We start from the raw sequence: 27,460 nt of genomic DNA on the forward strand, positions 1-27,460 counted from the left end.
AGTATTTCTCAATTGCTTTCCCCTGTGACAGGTTTACATTATTCATAACTTACAATCTATCCCTTAAATTTTCAGTTCTATCAGTTTCTTGGTGAAGGTCACAGAATATGACGTATTGATTTGAAATATTTGAAATATAAATGAAGTTGTTCTGTTCTTCTATTACATGGAATGTCATAGTCACAGAATCACAGAACCATAGGGATTAGAAGTGACCTCTGGAAATCACCTGTTCCAACCCCATGCTAACACAGGTTCCCTAGGGTAGCTTGCACTAGGAAAGCATCCAGGATGGTCTTGAATATCTTCAGAGAAGGAGACTTCACAGCCTCTCTGGGCAATCTGTTTCAGTTCTCTGTCACTCTCAAAGTAAAAAAATTTTTCCTCATGTTTGTATGGAACTTCCTATGTTCCAATGAGTGCCCACTGCTGCTTGTTCTGTCATTGGGCACTGTTGAAAAGTGCCTGGCGCCATCCGCTTGACTTTCCCCCCCTTAGGTACTTACAAGCATAAGACCTTCCCACTGTCTGCTCTTCTCTAGGCTGAACAGTCCCAGATCTGCCTACGTCTCACTGAACAGCAGCACAGTCTTCTGGTGTGTCAGCCACTCCTCCCATCATCAGCAAACTTGCAGAGGATGCATTCTATCCCTTCACCCAGGTCACTGATGAAGATATTGAGCAAGACAAAACCAAGCATGACCACTAATTACAGGCCTCCAACTAGACTGGGCCAATGGTCACAGTCTTCTGAGCTGTGCCAGTCAGTTGGTTCACAGTCCATCTCACTGTCTACTCACCTATCCCATACTTCTAAGCTTACCTGTGATCATGTTGTGGGAGATAGTGTCAAAAGTCTGAAGTCAAGAAACACAACATCCACTGCTCTCCCCTCATCTATCCTGCTGGTCATAGAAGGTTACCAGTTTGGTCAAGCATAATTTCCCCTTGATGAATCTACTGGGTCGTATTCAATCTCCCAGTTTGCCTGGTTTTCTAGACAACAAAAACATGCTCCTGAGCCCTCCATTGACAGTACAGCTTAGCTCCAGCCCTTCTTAACTTTTTTTGTTTTACACACTATTTGTTAAAACAAACATGATTAATAAAGATTTCAGTGCATTTGAAGGCTACAAACAATCACTTGTTTACTCTAGACTGATATTATGCTAGAGTCTTACGACTTTGGTTTAAAATTACAGGTTGTTTGTCACTTAAACTTAGGGAATCATATTGAACAGCATCATTAAACCCGTTTCACAGAGGAAGACTTGCATAATATCTTGTCCCATGGCACATGAATTTGGGGCTAGCGTGAGTACTGAGCTCAGTGGCAGAACTATTTTGGCATTGGAAGAGGAGCAGATAGCACTGCTGGTGGGTGCTGTGAGTGGTAGATGTACACGTGTCCATGCATCTCATACTTCTTTCCAACTGCAACCGATAAGTGAGTGCCTAGCTCTGGACCTCTGAGAGGACCATGTTGTCCATTGGGAGCCATATCCATAGGGTGCCTATTGTGCTCCTGACTTCACATCTATCTTTGGTAAAAAGCCATTAAATTTGGTCCATTATACTGTCTATCTCAGTCTTACTAATAGAAAAGAACACATATAGTCTTCACAACTTTGAATATTCCACTGACTTTAGTAACACACAGTGTTTGAGGAATCTAGCCAATTTAATGGCTTCGAGACAACATGAAGTATTATCTGTAATTAAACAATATTCGTAGGGTATTTCTGAAAAAGAAAACAAGCTTGCAGTGACATGAAGTTAGCAACTGAAATGAAGTAGGTGAAAGAATACTTTTCCAGAAAAGATACAGTCAGAATCTTATTTTCTGAATAGTTTAAAATCAGGCCCAGCAAATAATTTGACTATGCTGTATTATTAGACTAACAGGGCTAGAGATAGGATGACCCAATACCTTTTTGGTATCTGAGGTGCCTATGGGAAGCTAAACTGCTTCTTCATACTTCTAGATACTTCTGCATACTTCAAGCAGAATGCACACACACAAACCACTCATTTCTCATCTAGTTCTTTTCAGCAGCAGAAAGAACAGGTATTTTTGAAGTATAAATTATTCACAAGAGCAATGTCTGTTAGGACGGATAGAAATATTTTCAGAATTCATGCTACATTAGTAAAAACTTTTTTACTAACTTTATTTAAACCTCACAAAAAGGCAGAATTTTAGCTTTGGAAATATTAAAAAAAAATAAATATTAAAAAAAAATTTAAAAAATTAAATATATAAAAAAATTAAAAATATCAAAAATTTCATTTAAAACCTGAAAATAAAACCACACATTTCATTTCATTTGGCACAAGTGATTTCCCCCCCCCCCTTTTTTTTTTACTTCAGCAAGTGAACTGAAAAATCAATTATTCTCACAGCTCTACTGGCAAATAATTCTTATCACAATAATTCTAGAAGGAATTATACTCTGACAAGGAGTTTATATTGTATGGAATTTGAAAGTTAGAAAATGGAAGTTAGCATGATAAACAAGGAGAAATGTTCTGTTCAGTTTTGTCACTTTTTCCAAGTTATGACTTCCAATCAAGATGGAAATAAGAAGAGGAAAAGAAAAGAGAGAGAATGGAAATAGTTTTCAATGTTTTAAAGTGGATTTGGAGTTTCTATTTTGATAATAATAAGAAACATTCACTTCCCAGTTATTATAGATGGAGCTGAGAGTCCTAAGCATTTTAAAAAATCAACACTAATATAACTCAAGAAAATATGAGAACAAAGCCACTGTTGAAACATGTAGTCAGATTCCCTTGCTCTGAACAGTTAGTTTTACAGCTCGTTGTTTTGATGGTTTACTCACGAATATCTCAGAACACACTCCAGAAAAGAACATAGATGCTTTGAAAAAGAAGAGGTGTCTTTGAAAAGAATGCGGGTGCTCTATCATTAGCCCTAAAGTAAAAGTTCAGCAAAATGATTTTTCAGAAAGAGATTAATTAACCTGCTCACGTAGTAAGTCTTTTCTTCCCTTTACCCTTTATGAGAAGCATCAAAATGAGTTTCCATCTGACTACATCAAGAACAAAGCTGGGATGATGCAGCTCTTGCATGGAGTATGCCAGGTGCTTTTCTCTTTCTGGCAACATACAGCAATGGCAGCACTGCAGAGGGAGAGATACAGTTCAGAGTTCTTAAGCTCAACCAAAACTTAGCCGTAAGATCAAGGACAAGAAGCAGAACAGCAAAACCCTGGGGTGGTAGGACCAATTTCACCTGTGTAAAATGGGCTCTTCAGAGTGGTTGCAGTAATGATTCTTGGGCAGTGGTTTCTCTACAGGCAAGGAATCAGGTATAAACCTGAAAAGAGGAATGTTAAGCTAGTTCTCAAAATCAAGTGTTAGTTTTAAGGTAGGCTGTATATTTAGAATACAAAACTAGAGTCCGTATTTATCATTTAGAAATATCTACCACGTCAAATGCCAAAAGAGTCATGTCAAGATGGTCAGGCATCAGGAACAGCAGAAAGGCCTTTCCTGTTACTAACCTTGATTGCTCTTCAGAGAGGTCTCCATTCTTCCAGAGAAACCTGGCACTCTGTAGGACATGAGTGTGGTGGATCCTAAACACCACCTGCCTCTCCTGTGTCCCTGCACGTAAGGCTCCTGCCCTGGTTGATGCTGTGGGGGCAGCAGAGCCCCAGCAGCCTTCATTCCATACAAGGGACACCCAGCCAGGATGGTAGCATTTGGCATCAGCATGATGCTGTACTCCCCTCATGAGGATCTGTCCTCCTGGGACCATACCCACTGCCCCTCCCAGGCACACTGCTTGCAAGACGTCAGGCCTGTTTGTCTCCCTCAGAGGCAACCCGTTGCAGCCCATCCATCACTCTTCTACAGATATCATTCTGCAGCACTAGCTACCAGGGGCACATTCAAACCTTTAAATGAGTTCATAGGAGATCTCTTAAACAGAAATGCTTTAAAATCTTTTGAAAAGAGCAACAGATGTACTGCTTCACAGAACTGGTTTCCCTGGTGTGGAATTCTGTGCATACCACGGATATTTTTATGCTGCTTTTCTCTATTATAGTCCTCAAAAAGTTACAGCAATCAGTATGAAATTAACCTTGCTTGTTTCTCATGTAGCAGAAATGCTGCTCCCTGACAATGGTTCATGAAAACACTTTATTCCCTACTGTGACACAATAGGTGCTGCATCATCAGTCTTTTCTTATGCTGAAGAAAGTAAAGGTATTTCTGCATCTCACATGTCTGTCCAGCATTAATTGTTGCCAGAACAATTTGTAACAGCTTACTTAGCATAATTCTGCCTAAGGGAAGAAAGGGTTTTTCCCCTACTGCAGAGAGTTAGGAAACATTTTTGAATGATACTGTAAGCATGTCCTCCTGGACAGTAATTTAATGTCCACAATTTTAGACCTCCCACACAACAAATTGTTCCTTTTCAGCAATGCAATGGGAAAAAAAAACCCTTCAGGGTACCAGCTGGCAGCTGATCCTGTGAAATCCTACTTCCAAATAAAGACAGGAAGCTTGGTGCAATTGCTAGCAACCTAAAGCAGCTTTCTTGGAATTGCTGCTAAGCAAATGTAAGACCAATGTTAATTAGATTAAAACAAAAAAAAAGTCTATCAATGAAGTATAAAGCAGTGATATGCAATGCAGTTTAGTACCTTCAAATTTAATGTACAGATTTGTATCAAAATGAAAGGGAAAATAGGAGAAACAGTGACTCCTAAAGACACTCTAACTTTTGCTGAGTTTCTCTACAAAACTTTGTAGTGCTACATTGCTATACCTTTCGTCTGAGGTTTTTCCATCATATTTATGACTGTCTAGAAGGTTATGGTACAGGCCTGTTTGTATAACACAATATAGAATAACAGAATGAGTTCTTACAGCATAGCTCTCAAATTCTGCTGGGAGGTTGTGTTCCTTGACATTTTTGCACCATTGGGCCAACAGCAACACAGTACTGGCAAGCAAGATATTACCAAAACAATCACTAGAATTGTTGGTGCTGCCAGTGGAGCAATGGTTGCTCGGTTGACAGCACTAGAAGAAATTGTCGTTATTAATGTTCATCTTAGTGAGAGATTTTGCTCCTCTCCCAGAAAGGCATGATTGTCCTCAGCTTTGGCTTCCTCAGGTAGATAATAAAATCTTCCTCTTTCCGTGATTAAATGTTACAGCAAAATAGATGCAAAAAAAAAAAATCCATAAAATACCAAAATCCTGCCTTTTCAACAGTCATGGCCCTAAAAGGAGATCACTCCTGGACTTCTTGTCTTCTATTGACTCCCACTTTTTATTCCACATTCTCAATTGCCATTATTGTGTACTCAATTCTAAAAACACAGTGAGTCTAGAATAATGTAAGTGAAAAGTGGAAACAAATTAGGGCACATTTCAGACAACATGCACATAATTTCATTACATCGGCTTAAGATCTGTGTTCATGGGTAAAATTACTTGTGGAACATGCTGCTGGCAAACTCTTGCAGATCTTCTAGCTGCTCTATTGACACATTTCCATGAAAACTAATATCCCTGAAGAAAAGGAAAAAAACCTGAGCATTTGGAAAGGTGAAGGAAGTTAGTTCTCTATAGCAGCTAACAACAGCTCTCTTTTTCATGCAGATTTGTTTCAGCTTTAACATTCAGATGCTTCAGTGACTGGCTTTATACAGACTCAGAAAGAGACATAGGGATATCACTGCTGGTATCCTACTGATGGCAAATATTCTTACTGTGTTCACATCAAGAAGATCCTCAAACACATTTATGGGTTCTCAGCTTTAGTAAGGTATTAGGTAGGAATATATTAAATAATATCTCCCTTCCTTTCCTGAACTGAACTGCTTTCTGAAACTTAAAATCTTTTTTATGCAGCTGATTACAAGGGAATGTGAAATGTGAATTAGAAAAAATATTCAGCCATTCCACTTGGCTAGGTGTATCTAGGTATCTGATGTCAGATATAGATATTTCTAGATGATAGACTGAAATAACTTGGAATTAACTGCTCTTTTCTTTTGGGTGCAAGCATCGTTGGATTATTTTTATACCATGAACTTATAAAACTGAAGCAATGGAACATTTTTGATCTGTTCATCTTTATGATTTTCATCTAGAATCAGAAATTTCACGTGCTTAACTGCTTAAGTGTTTTTAAGACATTTAATAGATTATTGTCACCTTTATGTTTGAGTTCTGAGTGTTGTTGACGTAGCCTGTAAATATTTTTAGTTAGTTTTCAATTGCCTCTTTTCATTTTGAAGGATGACATCTAGCAAGCTAATGCATTTCAGAAACATTTACAATTTATTTGGTGACGTGAGGTTAAATACAATAAGAATTCCTTCTCTAGTCTACAGCTTCTCTCTACGAGGAGAATATAGTGATGAGCATGGAGAGGACTGTTTTGGCTACTTTTTTTTATCAGTATAAAGAGTTTTTTGATGTGGATGAAAACTAACTGTGAAATCCTTAAAAAAATCTTTTCAGTGAGTGTTTTACCATCATAGAAGAAGAAGGTTCCAGCCTTTGAATCTTTGTAATTTGCTGTTTATTTTTTATGTTAGCTTATTAATTGAACTGGTTGGCTGCTGAAGCAGCACTTTTTTTTTTTCCCATGATAACATCAAATAAAGCAAAATCTATTGGATTGTGGTTTCATGAAAGAAGAAAAAAGGACTCTGAGGCCAGTACTTTGTATGCTGAATGTAATGCCAGACATAAACCTCTGACAGCAGAGAAATAAAAGAAAATGGCAGTATATTGCCAAATAACTATCTTATTTATAAAATAAAAATACTCTAGGGAAAAAGCAAATGACAAAGGCAAGATTTTCATTGCAAACTTCACTGCTATGTAATATCAGTTCAACATAATAGTGTATTAAAATGTAATATGAGCTCTTTACGCCATCAGAAAATCACATTTTTGATGCTTAGAAGTTACTATTCAGTATGACACTAGAGGCTTTTATTGTGTGCACTTCAGGTCTATGCATAAGATACACCTTTTCAAATCTATAAATTAAAAATGCACTTGATAGTATAATCTGCTATTCATAGTCCTATAGAAATACCAATTCTGATTTTGTTTCACAGCAATTTTGTTTTTCTGCAAGATCACTTTGATTTACAATGATAGCGCACTCCAAAAACTGATGGCACCAAAGAATGCTGTGTGAAATTATATGACTCTGTCAAACATAAATCTCAAATATTTTTTGAAAGCCAATACGCTCCCTTAGCCAATCATACCAGACTAAGTAAATGGTCTATGAAAAAAATGAAAATATTTTTTAGTAAATGCAACTAACATTTCTGTAGATTCCATCTTGTGTACTCATCATGACCCTAAATAAAATCCCCGTGTTGTACGTTATCTGAGATAGGAAGATTGTACCAAAGCCAGTCAGTTGACTCACGTTTTGGCAGCAGGCCTTTTTTTCTAGCAGTGAAAATCCCAGGATTTTGAGGTTAGAGGACTAGCTCCTTGGCAACTATTTTTGTAATGATAGCAGAAAATATGCCGTCTTTGATTTTAAGATTATCGAAAGCAGCTGGGGAATTCACACACAAAGAAGGAGACCCCTGGGCTGACTCTGCAGTACCCCTTCAGAAAGGTAGGAGCCAGGGTCCGGGGCTGCAGGGCAGAGCCAGCAGCTGTCCCACTGCAGCTTCCTCAGGTGAGCAGCATGCAGCTCCCAGACAGCATCCTCTGTTACATGCTGAGGTGGGGATCAATCCATAGTGAGCGTGTAGTTCTGGTTCCTATTGACTGGCATTGAGTATGGTTGTTCCCATTTACATAATCAGAACTTACACAAACGCTCGCTAGTGTATGAACACAATAAATGCATTAATAGTTAAATGTAGCATTTGTATGCTCTTACTGGCTAAGTGGAAACAGTGGGCAACTGCAGGTCCTGCGTGTTTTATTTTTTGTATGAGCCTTAGAAAATCCTCTCTCCTATGCTTTTCTTTTGGACTTTGTTGTTTTTTTAAAAAAAATTTCAAGCTCTCCAAGTGCTTGGAAGTAGGCCACTGAGAAAGCAAGGCAAACATGCTTTCTGAGTCTGGGTTTTGCTGTTCCCCACTAGATATATTAAACTCATCTGAGGAAGAATAAGAAGCTATTTTCCTCAATTTTCCATACTGCCTGTGGGAATCTAATTCAATTTCCTCCCAAATTTAGCAATGAAAATAGCAAAGAATAAAGTTGAAGAGGCTTCTATATATCTCTAGATTCTAAAGTACTAAGGTGCTGTAAGATTATTGAGCACAGGTTAAACTTCTTTTCCAGTCACAAAGCTACTTACAGACTTAAGCAGCTTAAAAACCTGATCCAACATTAGTCCTTGCTTTGCAAATGAAAGAATAGTATATATACCTATACAAAGTTATTTTTGTTATCACTGAATTTTTTTATTCATTAATATTGCTGTTGCCCCATTCCACAAAGGAATCTTATTTGCAACGGAAGATTATGAAGTATTAGAAAAAAATCAGGGAAAGGGACATGGAAAAAGTCTTTTGACTAAAAGCACCTCCTAAAATAAACAAATGAAAGAAAGGATATGCATTTCATTACTCTCACTACAACAGATGCATTTTAGCAGCAGACTACAGGGATTTTATTCATAACTTCCAGAAAAAAAAAAAAATAGTTCTTTTTTGGGGCTTCTATTCTTTTCAGCAATGTGGACTTGATGTATTCATATAGCTCAAAAAAAATACAGAATAAAAATCAGAATTGACTTTTCTGCTTTTCATGAGCCAGAACATTTGTTCAGCAGACATATTTGCAGCCAACCACCCAGGCCATTTTCTGATTGCCAACTGTCCTTACTTGTTTCAACCCTTTTAGCTCAGAACTTCCTCAGACGGCTGGTCCCTGCAGGGAGAACTGGTAGCCTAGATTGCAGTAATTATCTGTTACCTCTTTTATGTGTGTTCTCTCTGTCTGTTTCTCCATCCTCACAGAAATAAATTGGCCAGCAATCATTGTATTTCTTCACAATAGTCCCCTTTATCCTTGTTTTCATCACCGCAAAATCTGCTTCAGTAGTAAAGCTGTGAAGACTTCTGTTAAGCTTTGGAAGTTAGGATAAGGGCTGGCATGCTTTATTTTTTATTCTTTGACACAGCATGGAAAAATTCTATGATGTAATTAATAAAAACATTCAATAGATACATTACTTTTCTGAGGCTGAGCCTCTAGGAAAACATGTTCTACTTATTACAAGACATTTAAAGGGACTTGTCTTTTTTTCCTGTTGCTTACGTTGTACATTCAACAGTACAAGAATTTTGGCACTTATCTGTACGGTTTTACATGTTTTGACAAGTTTGTCTCATGAAATGACAAGGAAAATATGAAGTAAAAACAGCCTAAATGTAAATCACACACACACAAAATAGTTCAGATAAAATGCTGTTTTTATCTCTAGTATTTCATGATACGTTTTAAAGATGTTTCAATTTTAACTTCCACTTTCTACTTTCTTGATCTTCTTCTCTTTCATGGCTGAGGTATCATTTAAAGTGTATTTACAACAGGGACATTCCATCTTCATATACATTATATTAGAAAACTGAATCTCTTGGTGAAGCCACCTCAAGGTCATTAGTAACCTTGAGAGGGATGACATAGACAGCAATGTTAACAGCTCTGGTATCACATCTACTTCAGCCAGGTCCTTTTGGACCGCTGTGACAAGGTGCTGGGAGCAGTTGCCAGCACTGGGGAGATGACGAAGTTACTTCATTGCTAATAGTGTTTCCAAATGCCCAGTGCAAGCAATGTCTCCCAGCACTGAAACTGTGTAAGGATAGCACTTCACGTTGTGCGTACACTACGTTGCGTGGGCAGCACTATGACAAGCAAATCTTGGGCAAGCTCTCCTGTGGGTGCACAGCTACAGCATGTGGAAATGATGGGTCCACGCAGAGGGCTTGCAAGTTTGTTTTAAGATCATTTTATAAACTTCAGCTATGACCTAGAATGATCCAAAAATGTATCTAAGTGAGGAACATATGGCTAGCTGTAAAAAATGTATCAAAGAGCATCTCTTGTCTTTCTTTCTCATGAATGATCCCTTCAACAATACCCTCAGGTGACCCCAGTCTGTTGGTTGGCACTCACATGCAAGTGAATCAGCATGCTATTAGCAATTACTTTAGTGATATTTACAGCATTTTAATGTCACTTGTCTATATGTAAATAGAATCTGTGAGGAACGCAGCACCCAGGGCTCCTTCTCCCACTAAAACAGAACTGTTCCTTGAACATGCCAGAATGCTTCCTACACCTTATATAACGGCCAAAAATATCACCTAAATTGCTCTATGACAAAATAATGAGTCTGTCAAAGATGGGTGGTCAGAAAAACAAATTTGTTCTCCTACACAATTAGGGTTTATAGCATTGGACAGCCATATAAATCTCCAGCAATTCAGAATTGGATTTGCACATTGGAGGGAAATATGTTGTGTGTGCTGTAAGTAGGCTGCCAAGCAGGAAATGTCCCTGCAGGTTGAACTGAAAGATGCGAAACCCCTGACCACAGAAACATTGGGAGAGAAATTTCCAAATGGAGGCAAATGTAGTGCAGACTTGGTGTTCAAATTCACAAGCTCATCAATAAGCAATATCATGCATTCAAAGCCAGGCTGGATGTGTCTCTGGGCAGCCTGGTCTAGTGGTTGGTGATCCTGCACATAGCAGGGGTTGGAACCAGATGATCACTGTGGTCCTTTTCAACCCAGGCCATTCTATGACTCTATGATTATTTGTAATGAGCATGTATTGTATCTCACAGTAACACTTTGCCTTTTTGTATTTTTTTCCCCCTATACAGTTTGCCAGTGTGGTGCAAAGGCTGCTACATTCATCCTCTTACATTTGCCACACCTTAACCTGTATTCTCAAAGCTACTCTACTCAAAATAGCTCCCTCAATCATCCTTTACCAGAACACATTCAAGCATCTGCTACCCACCCACTAATACCCAGTCATTACACTTCTGGGTATGTGTACATCATACCTTTTGAAGCACTTAACTTTTTTTCTGGATTTCAAGAAACTACGTAGGCATAAAATGCTGTCATCTGGCACTTGTTTAGTACACATAGTATGGATGCAGAGTTTAGGTTTTCATAACTTATCCATTCCTATACACGTAGGCAACTCTTCCAACAGAAGCAACTGCAAGGGTTATATGAAATTTTGGGTTTAATATGCTTTGTATTCAAAACTAATTAAGTCTTTTGTTACTACTTAAATTCAAAGCAGTAACAAGTAAGAACTGCCTTTCAAAGAAAGCGTTTAAAAAAATAGCAAGTGACACCTAGAATTTTCAGTAGTAATTTATTATCATAGTTGTTACCTTGCCATATAAGGTAATAAAATATTTCCTTGCCTCTGAAGTGAAAAAAGAAAAGTAAGCTGCTTCTTTGGAAGAAAAAAGAAAAAAAAAAAAAAGAAAAAGAAAAAGAAAAAGAAAAAGAAAAAGAAAAAGAAAAAGAAAAAGAAAAAGAAAAAGAAAAAGAAAAAGAAAAAGAAAAAGAAAAAGAAAAAGAAAAAGAAAAAGAAAAAGAGAAAGAAAAAAAAAGAGAAAGAAAAAGAAAAAGAGAAAGAAAAAGAAAAAGAGAAAGAAAAAGAAAAAGAAAAAGAAAAAGAAAAAGAAAAAGAAAAAGAAAAAGAAAAAGAAAAAGAAAAAGAAAAAGAAAAAGAAAAAGAAAAAGAAAAAGAAAAAGAAAAAGAAAAAGAAAAAGAAAAAGAAAAAGAAAAAAAGAGGAGGATATAGATGAGGGTCTCTGAACTTGGGTAATGTGTCTTCCACAGCCAATGATGTCCTCATCCCTTCCTACGATCTGGTGGGAGCCCAGTTTTCCTGCCAGATCAGTGGTACTGCTCTGATTCAGTTACCTGAAATAGCTGAACTCCAGGCTCTGCTTTGTTGTGGACTTACAACCCAATATGTCTCATCATAAGGGTCTTCTTCCTCACAGTCTATCTGGATGTTACTTTTACATAAATGATCTCTTCTCAATAACTTAAAACTTTCTATTTCCCTTACTGCCTATCCCTCAAATAAAAGCAGGCTTTTTTTATTATACTCTAGTCATCTCCCTGCCCCTCTATGTATATTTACCACTTTCATCCAGTCTGGAAGTCTGTCCCTCAGGCACAAAGGGCATTTCTCTCCTTCTGCACAGCAGCTCCCTGTGATTTGTCCATACACACCTCTGATGAGGTCCCTGGGACAGATAGCCCATTTCCTAGTACAGCCTTCCCAAAAATAAATAAGTAGATAGACATATATAACATCTCTCCATATACAGCACAGAATTTGATATTAGCATGTTATTCCCATAATACCTTCCAAAAGTACACCCTGTTTGCTTTCCACAGTTGTTATTGGTCTTTTTCAGTTTTAGCACTGCCTGCACTTGACCCTCATTCAGAATTCAGCTGAATGTGCTATAGAAGTTCATGATTAATCTCTGAGGTGTGTGAAGTGACATCAGCAAAAATTAGTGCAAGTGAGTTGAGAATCAGAGCCTGTGGGTCAGTCCTCAGAATCGCTTTGTTTGTGCTTATGCTCCTTTACTTGTTATGTGTAGTTAGTGATACAATATCTTCAATATTCAATTTCTTCATATTTCTTTAATCTGCAGGGCATTTTGCACTTGTATAACACTAATGATCACAAACCCAAACTAACTTTTATACTACCAGTATTCTGAAGTGCTAAGGATAAAGGATAAGGATAAAATTTTGCCACACATGGTCTCACTTCCGCGGTTTGGGGTTTTTTGAAATATTTATTTTTCTACACAATGAACTGGCTCTCATTAACGTCACTTTTGACACTTTTAAGAAAATGTATTTTTACAATTTTTATTTAAGTAGTCCTTTAGAAAATCACAGTGACTACATTTTGCTCCTTACTCTCTTTGAAATTGTACGCAGCTAAGTTTGAATTATTCTGAGGATGGTTTTTTAGGATTCTGTAACACTGTCAGCACTTCTAGTGCTCATCTCTTGATGTTAGATTTTGACTATCTGTTCTCTGCTTACAACAGTTTCCTATCAGTCCTTTATTTTTTCAATAATTAATTTACTTTGTTTTATTTCATTCACTTTAAATCATGCTCTTGTAAAGTATACCTTCATTGTCACTGTTGTTTATGTTTTGTTTTGTTTTGTTTTTGTGGTGGTGATGGATTTTTTTTTTTTGGTATTTTTTTGTTTTTGGTGGGAGAAAGGAGTAGACAGTTTGCATTCCTTTCTCTTATAATTCCATTCATTGGAATTTTCTTTGAAGGCAGAATACAGCTTCCTGGGTGATCCAGCTAGGAAAGCTTTCACACATATAAACACATACAAATAAATAAATTTGCAGAGAGGCATTAATTGAATGAATTGTTCTACAAATTTAAGACAGGAAGAGCCATTTAGCAAGTTTAGCAAGGTAAGTGGCTAAGATGACAATACTGTTTGGCTTTTTTATACGTATTCTGAATGCCTATTACAAGGGCTGATTTTTTAATTTTTTTTTTTTAAATTCTCACTTAAGCTGGTTTTTAAAGTTCAGAGTTCCCACCTGTTTCCACGAGCTTGTCTGAGAAATAAGGAATACGAAGGCAGAAGGCAGCTTACAAAGACATTAGGGAATGTGGAACATGAAAGGAAGTCAGCAGGCATGAGAATTTGTAGGAACTGCTTGCATATGAATATATACACCCATATCTACATACCAACAAAACATATGCATAAAGAGAGTTGGAACAGGACTGGATAGAAGCAGAGAGAGATGGAGGAGACCAGAGTCTACTCAAGACTTACAGTTATGCAAGCAAAATTGAAGATGGGCCAGACCAGCTCCTTAGGAACAAAGTAGAATTACAGCATCTGTTATATACAGACTTTTTCTTACAAGATTTTCTGACGCAACTACTGTTTGCTTTCTGGTGCTTGTAGAAGAGCCATGTACATTGGCACCAATCTACACTTGTTTTCTCCTTATCAGCACTCAGCAGTCTTCAGATCCATAAGAATTACCACTTCTCTCAGTATCAGCTGACTTTTTCTTCTGCCTAGATCAGTTTGCTGTTTCTAACACTGATGAATTCCTACAATAAAGCAGAAATCTCCTCCTGAAGAAAAGCCAATCAGTTCCTGTCTTTAGTGCTACACAGTCTCTCCTACTTTTTTCTCCCTTGACCCCTTCCTGTGCATGCTGTCATTGTGTATCTCCCATTTTCATAGTCCAGTGGGCAGTAAAACAACTCATCACTTTTCTTAATAGCAGTTCTATTTACCAAAACTTGAGCTCTGCATGACTGGCCATATCTCATCCACTGACATCCAGACAGGTATCTTTCACTCTGCAGTGTCCAGTCTTTGAAAATTTACCTTACAATTGGTATAGTCTTTAAGCATCAATATTCCAGAAATTATATAAAAATGAAGTTCACCTTCTTTTGTCTGGCATGTTCGATATATTTTGCTAATTTCTATTTAAACAGTACCAGTCCTGCTTTTCTTTAGAGTAAGTGTTGCTTAAATAGCAACAATTTCATCTGCCTCATTTCTATCACCGAAAAGGATGCTAAACCATCTTCTGCATTATAAATTCTTGTGGATTCTCTCCAGCAGCCACTTATGACAACTGCAAGTTTGTTTTACCCTGGGGATATATATGTATGTGGCCAGTTGCTTCAGGTCATATTCCTTCCAAATGGAAGTCAGCTTGACAGCTGTTAATTTGCGGTTGGTCATTCCATGTGCTGTTTTGCTCTAATTATTGGCCAGTGTATGGAACAGGTGACAAATACTCACAGGACAACCCTTTAAATCTCTAGACATACAATCATTGTGAAAACAAATAACTAGAGTCATTAAATACTAGTTTTCTCTCCAGCTCCAAACAGAAACAGATTTTAGCCATTTCCAACATTTTGGGGAAAGAGATGGAAAAAAAGTAAAAATATTTTACTGTTTATGAAATTACTTTTCCCATTCTGTAAGAATCCTAGTTTCAGGCAGAGAGAGGAATTAAGGGAAATACAATTGTTCAGGTAGCAGATGCTGAATCTGATTTATGTAATGATTTTTGTTCTCAAAGTTTGTTTAGGTGCTATTTCCTAAATTAAACTCGGGAAACAATATTTCCTGTGACCTTCAGCTACTATAATTATATTAAATTAAAGAAGGGGAAAAAAATTGCTTACTGAGCAAGATAGCACTTGCTGGACAAGAATGGCAAAACATCACTGAACTGAACTTACATTTTTCAAGGTTCCTTTCTCCCAAAGTAGGCTGTTGTAGAGGATATTTAAGTGAAATCTGCTTTCTCAGATGTCCATGGCCTATTCAGATCTTAATTTGAGACAGACTCTCTAAGGATACAAACAACTTATTTTGTCTCTTTGTGTAGCAAGCAACTCTTGAATTTTTTGCAAGATTGTAGACCTAGCTGTATGAAAATTACAATTAATTTAGTTGATTAGTGGAGTTATGTTAGTGGAAATGAGAAAAGATTCAGCACCTTGGACCTTGGTGAAGTTAGCACTGTTTATCTTATTAGATCTGTGTGAGTTGATGATGATATAACATGCTCTTTGAGCAATATCTTGTGATACTTGCTAAAACACAGTCACAACACACTGAGAAAGAAAATTTCCATAGGGTATTCTTTACAAAAAAAATATAAGCCAAACTTAAACACAGTTTAAATAATATCCTACTTCTTTTATTTTTGCTTTTTAAAAATAGGTGTAAGTGCAACCTTCACGCTACTGGCTGTAAAGAAGAAAACAAAAGACTACTTTGTGAATGTGAGCATAACACAACTGGCCCAGACTGTGGAAAATGCAAGAAGAATTACCAGGGCCGACCATGGAGCCCTGGTTCTTATCTGCCTATACCTAAGGGCACTGCTAATATCTGTAAGTAATTCTGCAAAATAAGATTATTTCATTATTATAATTCTGCCCATATCACAACTATGAAGGAGGATTAATTCTGGGAAAAGTTTGTCCTTTTTTATGATTGAGTGCACGTAATTTAACATGGCTTAAAGCACATTAATTGTAGGTATGCATCATGTCATTATCCGTATTCTACATGCTTGTAAATATTTTGCATGAGAACTGCATAGAATCATAGAATGGCCTGGGCTGAGAAGGACCTCAAGGATCATCCTGTTTCAACCCCCCTGCCACAGGCAGGGTCACCAACCACTAAACCAGTCTGCCCACAGCCACATGCAGCCTGGCCTTGAATGCATTCAGAGATAGGGCATCCACAACCTCCTTGGGCAACCTGTTCCAGTGCATCACCACTCTCTGAGTGAAAAACTTCCTCTTAATATCTAAATTAAACCTTCCCTGTCTTAGTTTAAAACCATTTCCCTTTGTCCTATCACTGTCAACCCATGTAAACAGTTGCTACGCTTGTACCCATGGACATATTCTTTGCTATTGCACAGAAAAGATTAAGGAACCAAAAAAGAATAGCACCCTTCACATGAAAAAGCACATTAAGGGGAGGGAAACCAGTGGGAATGTCTGCAGCAGTGCTTCAGCTAAGGCTCTCTCAGCTTTCCACTCATACATTTTTATTGCCTCTGGACTCAAAACAACCGCAGCACAACTTGTCAGATGAGATCATTACTGATTTTTCATCCATTCAAGAAAATTTTAAAAAGTCTTTCTATTAACTTTATCTGAAGGCTGATAAATGAATTTTGTATCTGATGTGGACCTGTAATCCAGACTCACATTCAATCTTGCTGATCTCTGAGAGGAAAAGTGAGAGCAAAAACTGCATTTTTATCTCTGCCCGTTTCAAACTAATACACGTTCAACAACTTGCATACTCACTATTTCACATATACCATTCCAAAACGTATGAATATCATCCAAAGGAAGTTACTTGCAGCTACTCTTCCTGGTCCTGGTCAGGATTAGGTCAAACAGAACATGGTGCTGAAAGAGAGGTTGCACAGCATCATTTCTTTTTTTCATGCACGTATGAAATACACAATGATTCAAATTCCTTCTGAGTAACAGACTTACATTCCTTTGAAGAAAGGATTAAAGAAGATGAGAATAAATCACCAAACCTTTTGACAGAACTTATAGCTTCTTTGAAGAAAAATGTCCAGAGTTTTACTCTGATTAAAAGCAAAACATTTATTTCTAGAATATTAGAATATAACAATTTACTGAAAAGTTATGTAAGAGAAACAAAGCTATGTAATTCGTTGAATAGAAGTTTAAAATCAGGAGAAACGTGCAGTGCTCAGAATGTTATCTAAGACTTCAAAGCAGCAGCTGTGAGGAATCAAGACTCAAAAATGAGTATCACAGGAAGCAGGACCTTATCAAGTTAAATGTGAGAGTAATAGCCCAAGTAACAAACCGTGAAGTATGGGGGTATGAAATTATGATAAAATTCCTACTGAGCAGAAAAAAGGAACCTTCAAAAAGCAAGTGAAAAACATTCTGTAAGAGAATTCACTTTTTCCAAGTTATAAAAAGGAAGCATTGCTCTCAGAATTAGAACTTTAAAGTTTTGTTTGGAGAAAAACGGTGAGATTTACCAGCTTGATGTTATTTATGTATGTATTTGTATACGTGCATAGGCACATATACATACCATATGCATATATGGAAACATACATATATATATATATATATATACACATGCATATATCATTACCCCAGTAATCATCTGCACTAGGGCAAAATACATCTGAAATTAAAAATGAAGATCTTACCACATGCAGTTTGTTATGTTACTGACATCATTTAAAATGAATTGAACATATGCCAACAGAAACAGTGGAACTAGCACACAGTGAAAGGTTGCTGATGCTTGATGAGACAACTTTAAACACTGAGTTGCATCAGATATACTATTCCATCAAAATCAAAAACTGTTGCAAATAAAAGAAATAATTTTCTATTTATTATTAGTAGTAGTAGCAGTACTAAAGCACTGTGAAAATGTAACCTTATTTGGGATGACCAGTGTTTCATCAAACCTCAAATCCTGACTTCAGCAGTGCTCACCAGAAGCAGTTTATAGAAAACTGAATGACGTAGGTGAACGTAGAAGGATTTTGTGTTGGCCTTTCCAGTCTTGAGCAATAAAGAGGCTTTCTGCACTGGAGTCTCCTACAGTGGTTCTAGATTCAGAGGAGAGAGACACAGCTGCCGTAAATTCCTTCTCAGTGGCTTCTTACAGCAACACACTTTGCATTTTAAAGACATAATGAATGAAAATAATTTCCTTTTGTTTGCTTTTTGTGTTTTCATTTGTTTAAGTCTTTACCCCCTTGGGAAAAAATGGAATAACGCAGCCATATTTATTTGTTATCCCATTTATTATTTCATAGACTTGGCGCGTCCACTTTTCCAATCTGTTTCCCAAATAAAGAATCCTAATCTATTTAATCTTGTCGTATATAAAAGCAATGCCAAATCATTTACATGTGCCATTCCTGCTCTCTTCTGGCTCTGTGGTGACATTTTTTTGATTTTGTGAGGCTTAAACTTCACATCATATTCTAGACATGAGCATAACATGGATCTTTTACAGTGGCATAAAAACGTGTCTGCTTTGTATTTTATTATTACATGGATCAGCCCTTAAGTCCTTTTTAAGAAGAACTGGTGTCACACTGACAACATTTCTTCTGGCATCAAGGCTGACATAAGTGACAGGTTATATGTTACAGTTATTTGTTCAGAAATGTCATATTTGAGTTCCTTTAAAACACTTTTCCAGTGAATACAACCATAAGGCAATTCTTATTGCTTGATATTACTTTTATCTTCTAAAACAACTTCTGGTCATGGCAGACTTTTATAAATTCCTCAGTTTGTGAGAATCTCTATAACCTTTGTTGTGAGTATCAGTGCAAACAATTAATTTAGTATTTAATATTTAGCATTCTCTATCTACCCAATCATCTCTTTGTGAAGCCTTCTGCTTATGGTGCGTTTATTTAAAAAGGAAAATAAATATGCATTAAATTTAAGTCTGTAGCAAGTTGATTCTCCAAGTACTGTCATTTATATTTAGCTTGACAGATTTTTACGCTTTTTTCCAATCTTTCTCTATTAATCTAACTTACACTTGTGAAGAGAATCTTTCTAAAGACTTCTTTATTTTGCCATTTGGGTAGGTTTGTTATGTTTTTAGTGAAGTTCACTTTTAGAATTTACTTTCTTTTAATTGGTTGTATGCAATTATTCTTAGTCTCTCAGATTTTTACATGTCTCTCTGTTATCTGCATTATATTTGTTCAGTTGGTTTTTTTTTGGTTTCTTTTTTACTAGATTCCTCATTTTTTTCTGCTGTCTCTGAAAGTTTCTGCAGTGGACTTTCTCCTTATTCCTCTCAACAAGTATGTTGGCTTTCATTCCAGAAGTGGTTCTCTGATAACTGCTTCTTGAATCAGGTCCTATGCACTACTAAGATCTAAATAAGCTTCTTTTCTTGTGCGTTTTCTGATTACTTGCTACAAGCAGCAATTATTCATGGTATGTAAAAGCTTCATTTCATTGTCACTTCCTGATTTAATCCAGCATGAGTTTTAGCATATGAATTTTTGCATTATTCTGTAGTCTTTCTGCAGGACCAAAGTAATTTCATTTGCACTGTTGAGTTTGTTTCACCATCTCCATCAGGTGATCAGTAAATGTAGCTCTAGGGCCATAGTCTTCTTAGTTAACCATACATTCTGTGAACATTTTGGGGAACATACTGGTAGAATTAACTTACTTATCTAGCTTGGCTTTACACCTTCCTTGATATGGTAATTATATTCCCCAGGGGTACAATAATTAGTCCTTCATTACAGCAGTGTCCTTTGATTCTTCTCCTCCTTCCAATTTTCAGATTCTACCTTCTTCATCTAAGACAAAATATTTTTCATTTAGAATGGATTTGAAGCACTTTTGTTTTGTATGAGTGCTTAAATAAGATGCAGTAATGTAATTAATGTAATTCTATAAATGATTTTTTTTTTTTTTTCCCCCACAAAATAAAGATTTCTCCAGACATTCTCTGATACCGGGGAATTTGCTTAGATTCAACAAGAAGCCTGAGGACTGTTTCAAAATCTTTCCAAACAGGAATTGATGTAGTTTTCACTGTCCTGATTCTGCCATTTTGGTAGCCAGTGAGGCTTGTTCATACCTATTCAAGTTACAGCTCATGAAATACAAGAGCATTCTAGGTTATATCCCACTCATAATCTAAATCTTGATATAAAGCTGATATCTGTATCCTTCTCATTTTTATTGAAAGTAATTTTTTTTTTTTTTTAGGAGAATGCAAAGCATTTTTGCCTGCTTTTGTGAAAAACATCAAATTCTTCACTGTATACTGGTACTACTGCATAGCATTTATTTTATATTTTCACTCTATCTTATTGACTATTTTGTGATTACATTTATTCCCTTGTGCTGCCACATTCTACAAATAGTTTGTACTGCAATATGTTTTGGCACTCAAAGTGAACTTATTGAATTTCTCAGTACTTGGTATTACAAGATAGCTTTTCTCTCAGCAGTCATACGTGTCTGACAGCACAAGCCCTTTTCTTCCTTCTGTTGTTTAGATCATCTCTGGCACTTATGTTCTTTGCTCTATCAAACAGAGCTGTCCGAGTCTGTGCTGGGCTCCCATCCATCAAAGCCTGCTTGCTTTTTTGTCAGTCCTCCACAGCCAATAACCTGTACCAGAAATGCTTGACACTCAGCTAAAAAATGCCTCCCAGCTTCTACCCGACTTTGCTAATTCATAGTTTGACATGAAACAAAGCATTGATCAGGACACAAAGAACACTGGTGGATTTTTCAGTGGTGGATTTTTTCAGTGAGAAGTTAGGCAGATAGTCTCAACCAGTTAACAGAATTTCTTCTGCAGCAAGTTCCCGTCTGACAGAATAGCCTCTGTCTCAGCAGCACAGCGCTAATCCTCCCTGAGCAGGAAAAGACTTACGAGGCATCACTGCAGCACAGCTGCCACAGAAACAGTCCTGGCAAAAAGTAATGGTACTTAAAGTATTGTGCTGATTACTCTCATCTGTGTTCATATTTTTCTCCATGAATATTTGATGGCACAAAGCCATCTTGAAGGACCAGCATAAGTGAAATTGACGAGGAGGTTGTATGATGGCAGGCTTGTTATTGAGGAATCTATGTAGCAGGATTCCCTATGCCTGAAAAGATCATGCAGTCAACAGTCTTTTCAAGGCAGGCTCACACTGTAGATACAGTCTCATTTTCTAAGGGTCCTGTTCTCTGAAGGAACAGGCAGGAGCTTTCCAGTGCCTACTTTCATGAATTAAGTAAAGGATGTTGTCCTACATGATCTCAGTGCAGAGGAATGGGGCATGCTTAAGAAGTAAAACATTGCTTCTTGACAATTCTGATAATCTTTTCAATCTTTACGGAGTGAGCAATTGCAAACTTAACAGTAGCAGAAGTTCTAAGGCTCTCACAACAAAACACATGCAAAACTTCCTAAGAATTATGTCTTTCACAGTGTGTGGTCCTTTGCCTAAACACAATTTGACAGAACACAAAAAGTTTACTTCTGTGATCATAATAATCACTCCTTTTGATGAAGGGATTACAAGATGCTAGGTTTCTCCAGCTTCTCAGAACTTTAAGTTACTATAGAATTCAGAACATCTAAAATTGATACTGATGATCTGATATTGTGATCATGCCTCACTGGAGAATTTAGAAAGGGAAAAAATATCTGTGAGGAGTGCTGTCATGCTGCATCACATATATCCCAGGAAAGCAGATCAGACACTGCAGGCCTGCTCTGACTCTTTGCTATGGAATTCAACTCTATATTTTGCACCTCTTTAAGAATCAGTGTTGTGTAGAGTGCAATTATAAGGAAATATCTTTTGTCAAAAAAGCTCTCGCACAACTTCCATCAGCAATTAAGGAGTCCAAAATTGCATTGCATTATCTATTCTTGTATCTTCTCATACCTTCATAACAGGCAGTCTAAATTCTCAGTCCCTAGGCTGCATTCACCTCACCTGGATAATTCTGGGTGACTCTGTCTCCCTGAATACGTGAGCTGCAAGCAAGATGCAGTGCTCTGAAAGCAGCAGGAGCCCATCCCTGACTCCTCATCATATGGCAGGTGCACATCCAGCCTTGTGATGGCAAAGGCAGAGAAGCCCATGAGAAAGACAGTAGCCAAGATTGAGTTGCCAGAATAATTCCTCCATCCCAAATGCTCCTCGAGACCAGGAGGACACGCAGCCTGACTGTATTACCTGCTCTGCTGGCAGGAAGCATGCAAACACACTGATGGTCATGGCGGCTACAGCATATGGCCTGCTCTGAGACTGCAAACTGCAGCATTGCCCTTCTCACTGAAAGCTTGATGTCATTCCTTTCTGTTATGCATTCCATACTGACACAATCTGCACAAGAAATCGAAAACCTGCCTCTTTGCAAGCATCCAATTTCTGGAGTTTTTTTCTCCATTCACAGTAGTTAGCTACACAGTATCTAGTTGCTAAAACAACCCATTTCCTGATAATGGAAAACAAGAAGATTACAAGGCAGATGCAGAACACCATATGCAAGGAAAGCACTAGATTTTTTCTCTCATGTAACGTGTGCATATTTAGAAGCACTTCAGTAAACATGCAGTATATCAAATCACCACCCTCAAGTCAAGTCAAAAATAGTAAATAGGATCAGAGACTTCTGCAGTGTTCACCATTTTGGGGGCAGGAGCTACCCTGGCTCTTTCCTCAGTACAAGACTCCCCATTACAATGCACAAGCATCCCAGTGATTCCAAGTGAAAGAACATTGCTTTGGTTTAACAACTCATTATTTGTAAATACAGTCACTTGATTTCTTTAATTTAGCAAAAGAGAGTTGTACTTGGTTGATCTATCTTGCCACAAGGCTGATGGGCACCCACCATGCCAGGGGACGACAGCATCCCACCCAGCTCCCAGCAGCTTCCTCTCCACCATGCCACAGCCCCCACGTGGCATGCATGCACACCTCAGGGCTGCTGATGGGAGCACCTCCTGCACCTCATGCAGCTCTGCTGTGCCAGAACTGGCCTCGATATGCAAGTCCTGATCTTCCCAGAGCACCACTACTGAGAACATATTTCCCATTATATATGCACTTTAGTTTTTAAGGAGTGTTAATAGATCCTGTCTCACGGCCTTATGCAATCACCTCTTTTCTAGACAAACCCAGAAGTGCCATTCTCACTTACTTTAGCAGAAAGGGCATAAAGTAGAACACAATCAACACAGTCACCACACGTAGGGTAACTGGTATTACAAAAATCACACAAATATAGAAACTATGGAAAGAGTGAAAGAGCTTTTCAAATAGAATCTGAAGACAACTTTGCAAGTTTAATTTAGAGCCCTTAAAGGCAAGCAGGTTTTTTATTCTCATTATTCTCTGCCCAGGAAGCATTTATCACTATGAATTTGTGAAATAGAATAAAAAGAGGAGATCAGACTTGCAGGAAAGCCTCTCCCTATCCTACAATCTGTTAAGGACAGAAAGGAAAGGATATTTGTGTGTGTGTGTAGGAGAGAAAAGAGGTTTGAGGTGGGGGAGTATACTGAAGGAAATACAAATACAGTTTCACAGTGGAAGTGTGAGTGTGAGAACACAGGATCTGTACTTTATCTAATACTCTTGCAGTTTCCATCAGTGTATAAAGGAAAATGAATTCTGCTAATTTAAAACATCTATAATGACTTGCAAGAAAAGGAAACAAACTTCTATTGAAACTTTGGGGAAAAATGGAAAATGGATCATTGGCTTTTTTTTTGGATAGAAGTTGTCTTACACTAACCTATTCTAATTTAAAAGTACATAGGGAACTAAGTTCTTTTTATAACTTTTAGAACAAAAAATATGTTTTATTATGACCATATTCTTATTTAGCTTTTAATACCTAACTGTGTGATTTAAGTATATACATACACATACATGTTTATCTCAGCAAAAATGAAGTTTGGAAATGATGCCTGAGAGTTTCATTCAGCAGGGGCTCCCCAAGTGCAGGGCCTGGCCTTCTGCAGGTCCCAGTTCCCACATCCGATGTGAAAGTAGGGCAGACTTTCTGGCACGTGCCCCAACATTGCCATATTTCGTTCAGGTTATCATTCTGTACACCAAATTACTTCAGTTTTCTCCTTGCCAGGGTAGAATTTAGGAACAATTCCTAATTGACTCTACCACCATACTTACATTGAAAGTCATTTATCATGCAAACATTCCTTCACTCCAACTTGCTTCATTAGAGAATAGTCCATACTATCTCTGAGTAAGACAGAACTCTTCAAGACGGATTTTGAAAGTAGTACAGCAGATGTTTAATGGAGAAAAAGACTTTTGCAGTAAAGCACATTCTACTGAAGTCAATAAAACTTACAGAAAGAAAACCGTATTTAACTGAGAGGATGCAAATATTCAGAATTTAATTACTGATCTGCAGTTTAACACTGGAAACCAGCGATAGTACTATAATCGATACCATTTAATATAAAGAAAATGGCATTTCAGAAAAGATATTGTGTCCACAGTTTTGGACATGAAAAAAAAAGCACCATTAAGGGCAGATATAACCACAAGCTACATTTCAGAACTACATCAGGCAACTGGAGATCCCACATTGCTAATGTAGCAGCTTTACTCCTCAGCAGCCCCACCTTTTCTGGTAAATCTCACCTGCCTCTGGAATGGTTTCCCTGCATTAGTTCAGCTCAGAAACTGAAATGAAAGCAGGAAAAGAAATCAATGAGAGGCTTAGTCAATATGGCAAGCCTAATGCATTAGATTGTTTTGCTCAATTAAATTTCTTTTCCTTAACTTAATTTGGGTAACCATCAGGTAAAGGATGAAAAAAATAGCTATGTATAGTTAATGCAACAGAAGACATCAACTGATTTAAGCAGCTGGCCAAAGTAGTTAGCAATGCATCTATCCTTTGGTTCATTTTTTCCCTAGATCTACATAATACATGCATAAGTTATATTTTTATATAGAGCACTAAACCTAATGGCTGGCTAATTCAAATACAAAACTGCTCTGAACAAATTCATGAAGTTCTGAGATCTGGTATGGGTCCCAGAAATACCCATCTGTCAATACATTTTAGTGGTCCCAACAGTCTCATACTGAAAAATCTAAAGACTCTGCATTTAGAAAGGGCGGGATAAATGCTAGCAATTGCTTGGAACTATTTATTGATACAATATTCTGAAAATGAGGAGATATATATATATATTTTCAGAATCTTAGATATAATAGTGCTGTCAACTACAGTAAACAGCTAACATCTTTTTATTGTTTTCTTTCTCTACAGGTATACCCAGTATTTCCAGTATTGGTAGTAAGTAAAAAGACAGTATTGTTTTGCATTTTCATTCAGCTTCTTGGATCTCGTTTCCCTACATCCCTCTCTGTTGTAGATGATGTTTATCCGAAATGTGCTCTACAGTGAAGGGGTTGTGTACTGGCTTACAGTAACATGTAACCGTATTATATAGCCAGAGAGAATGTCAACATATCTGGCTTCAAGCACAGATTTTCTGATGCATTCTTATCGGCAGATGAAAGATGAATGCTGTAAAAATGAGCGTTATGCAGAGAATTAAAATTTCCACAGAAAATATTTCTTCTAAATATTTTGTGAAAATATTTACTAGTAACAGGGAAGTATAGGATAATTAATTTTCATGTGTTTGTGTATAAATTCAAAGAGAGAACAGAAGATTTTTAAAAATACTTTTCATTTTTTGTGCAGTAGCTTAGTAAATATAGTGTATCTGTTCAAATCTTTGGATTACCACCAGTAGCCTTTGAACTGGGCTTTTCTGCACAGAGCAAATAGAACTGTATTCCTTGTAAAAATAATCCTGCTTTTCTGTATGCATATAAAGCTTCAAAATATTATACCAAAACTATGATAAAAACATAGTGTTGTAATATTAAGAACTAGCATATCAAGGAAGTAGCAGATAAATCATGTCAGAACACTTAAACAAAGGAAGAACATAGTAGCTGAGCTCTGTGTCTCAGCTGAGTTCCACAGCAGACAAGTGCACACAGTCAGGGCATGTCAGCTGCTTACAAATAGAGTGCAGGACTAGAAATCTATCATGCTGTGACTGACTGAAAGAATATTCCCCACAGCCTCAGCTTTGCTGAAACCTTAGACGCAACTTCTATGAGATGCAGGACTATCAAAATGAGAAAATATCATCGTAGTAAAATACAATTCACCATACCTGATATCCAGCTGAAAAGCTTCTAATAATTTGGATAAAACTGCCTCACTTCTTTTGATGCATAGTCAGGTCTGCCAATTTATAAATCAGCTCAGTTTACGGAAGCTCATGAATAGCACTGATTTGTTAAACTCTAGGCAGCAAGCTAAATATCGTCAAAACTAGCCTCCTCGTAAATAAGAACAGTGCTAACAGCTGAATACCATGGCATCTGTTTGGTAGCTTTAAATATTGAAGCAGCATCAATGGCAATAACCTGAAACTGAGAGCCTTCAATTTGAATAATGTAATTTTCCTGCTGCAATATCTCCTTTGGCATTTTCATGACTGAAAATGGATAGTGATACGCTATTTTAAAACCATGTTTTTATACATATATATTATAACAACAACAAAAAAAAGAACTACATGGAAGAGAAGAGTAAGTTTATATTGGTGTTATCAGAAATATCCTGCCATTAATAACAGACATGGGATGAATGGGAAAATAGGTCTTTGGAGTATGGTTGTGCTGTATTTTCTTAGTGCTGTGTCGCATGGACTATATACTTGTGTTTTCACTTCACGCTCCATACAGCCTTTGTCACCACATCTACCATTTCTGAGCATCAGCAGATGTTGGCCTTTGAAAACTTAACAGGGAAACTCAAATACCTTTTAAGTAATGGTGACCTGAAAGGATGCAATGTTGACCTCTTTGTGTTTTAAACTGGGTTGATTAGTACTGTTTATCTATTAAAAATGGAGAAAAATCTGTTTAACATTCCATAGAAAATTGAAAAATTAGTGCAAGTTTATGCTTTATCTTAAATGTGCTATAAACATCTTGGAGTAATATGTGGTAGAATTCAATAATTTTTTTTTTACTTACCTGGAAAGGCTGAAGCACGAGCATCTCTTCATGAGCATAAGTAAATACTGATATTCTGCTTGCTTTTTTTCATGCTTTTCTTCTTAAATAGCTCAGGGGAAAATAGCTCTAATAGCTCTACTCACACAATCTTCTGAACATCTTTACTACAGGATAGAAACAGCAGAATTATCAGTTAAACAAGGATAGAACCCATAAATATATTCTTGTCTCTAAGAAAATTTAACAGAA

At 37.1% G+C, this 27,460-nt stretch overlaps 1 protein-coding gene across 1 annotated transcript in view; it reads left to right on the forward strand.

Annotated features, from left to right (window-relative positions):
• Positions 1-27,460, forward strand: part of NTNG1 (netrin G1) — a gene marked incomplete at both ends in the record, with an annotated part of 142,930 nt that overhangs the window by 72,127 nt on the left and 43,343 nt on the right. The window contains 2 exons of the mRNA XM_079536560.1: positions 15,805-15,977; positions 25,434-25,460. Of these exons, the coding sequence (XP_079392686.1) occupies positions 15,805-15,977; positions 25,434-25,460 (200 nt within the window). The remainder of the gene's footprint in view (positions 1-15,804; positions 15,978-25,433; positions 25,461-27,460) is intronic.

Source organism: Tetrao urogallus (genome assembly GCF_951394365.1).
Source record: "Tetrao urogallus genome assembly, chromosome: 5".
Lineage (NCBI taxonomy): Eukaryota > Metazoa > Chordata > Aves > Galliformes > Phasianidae > Tetrao > Tetrao urogallus.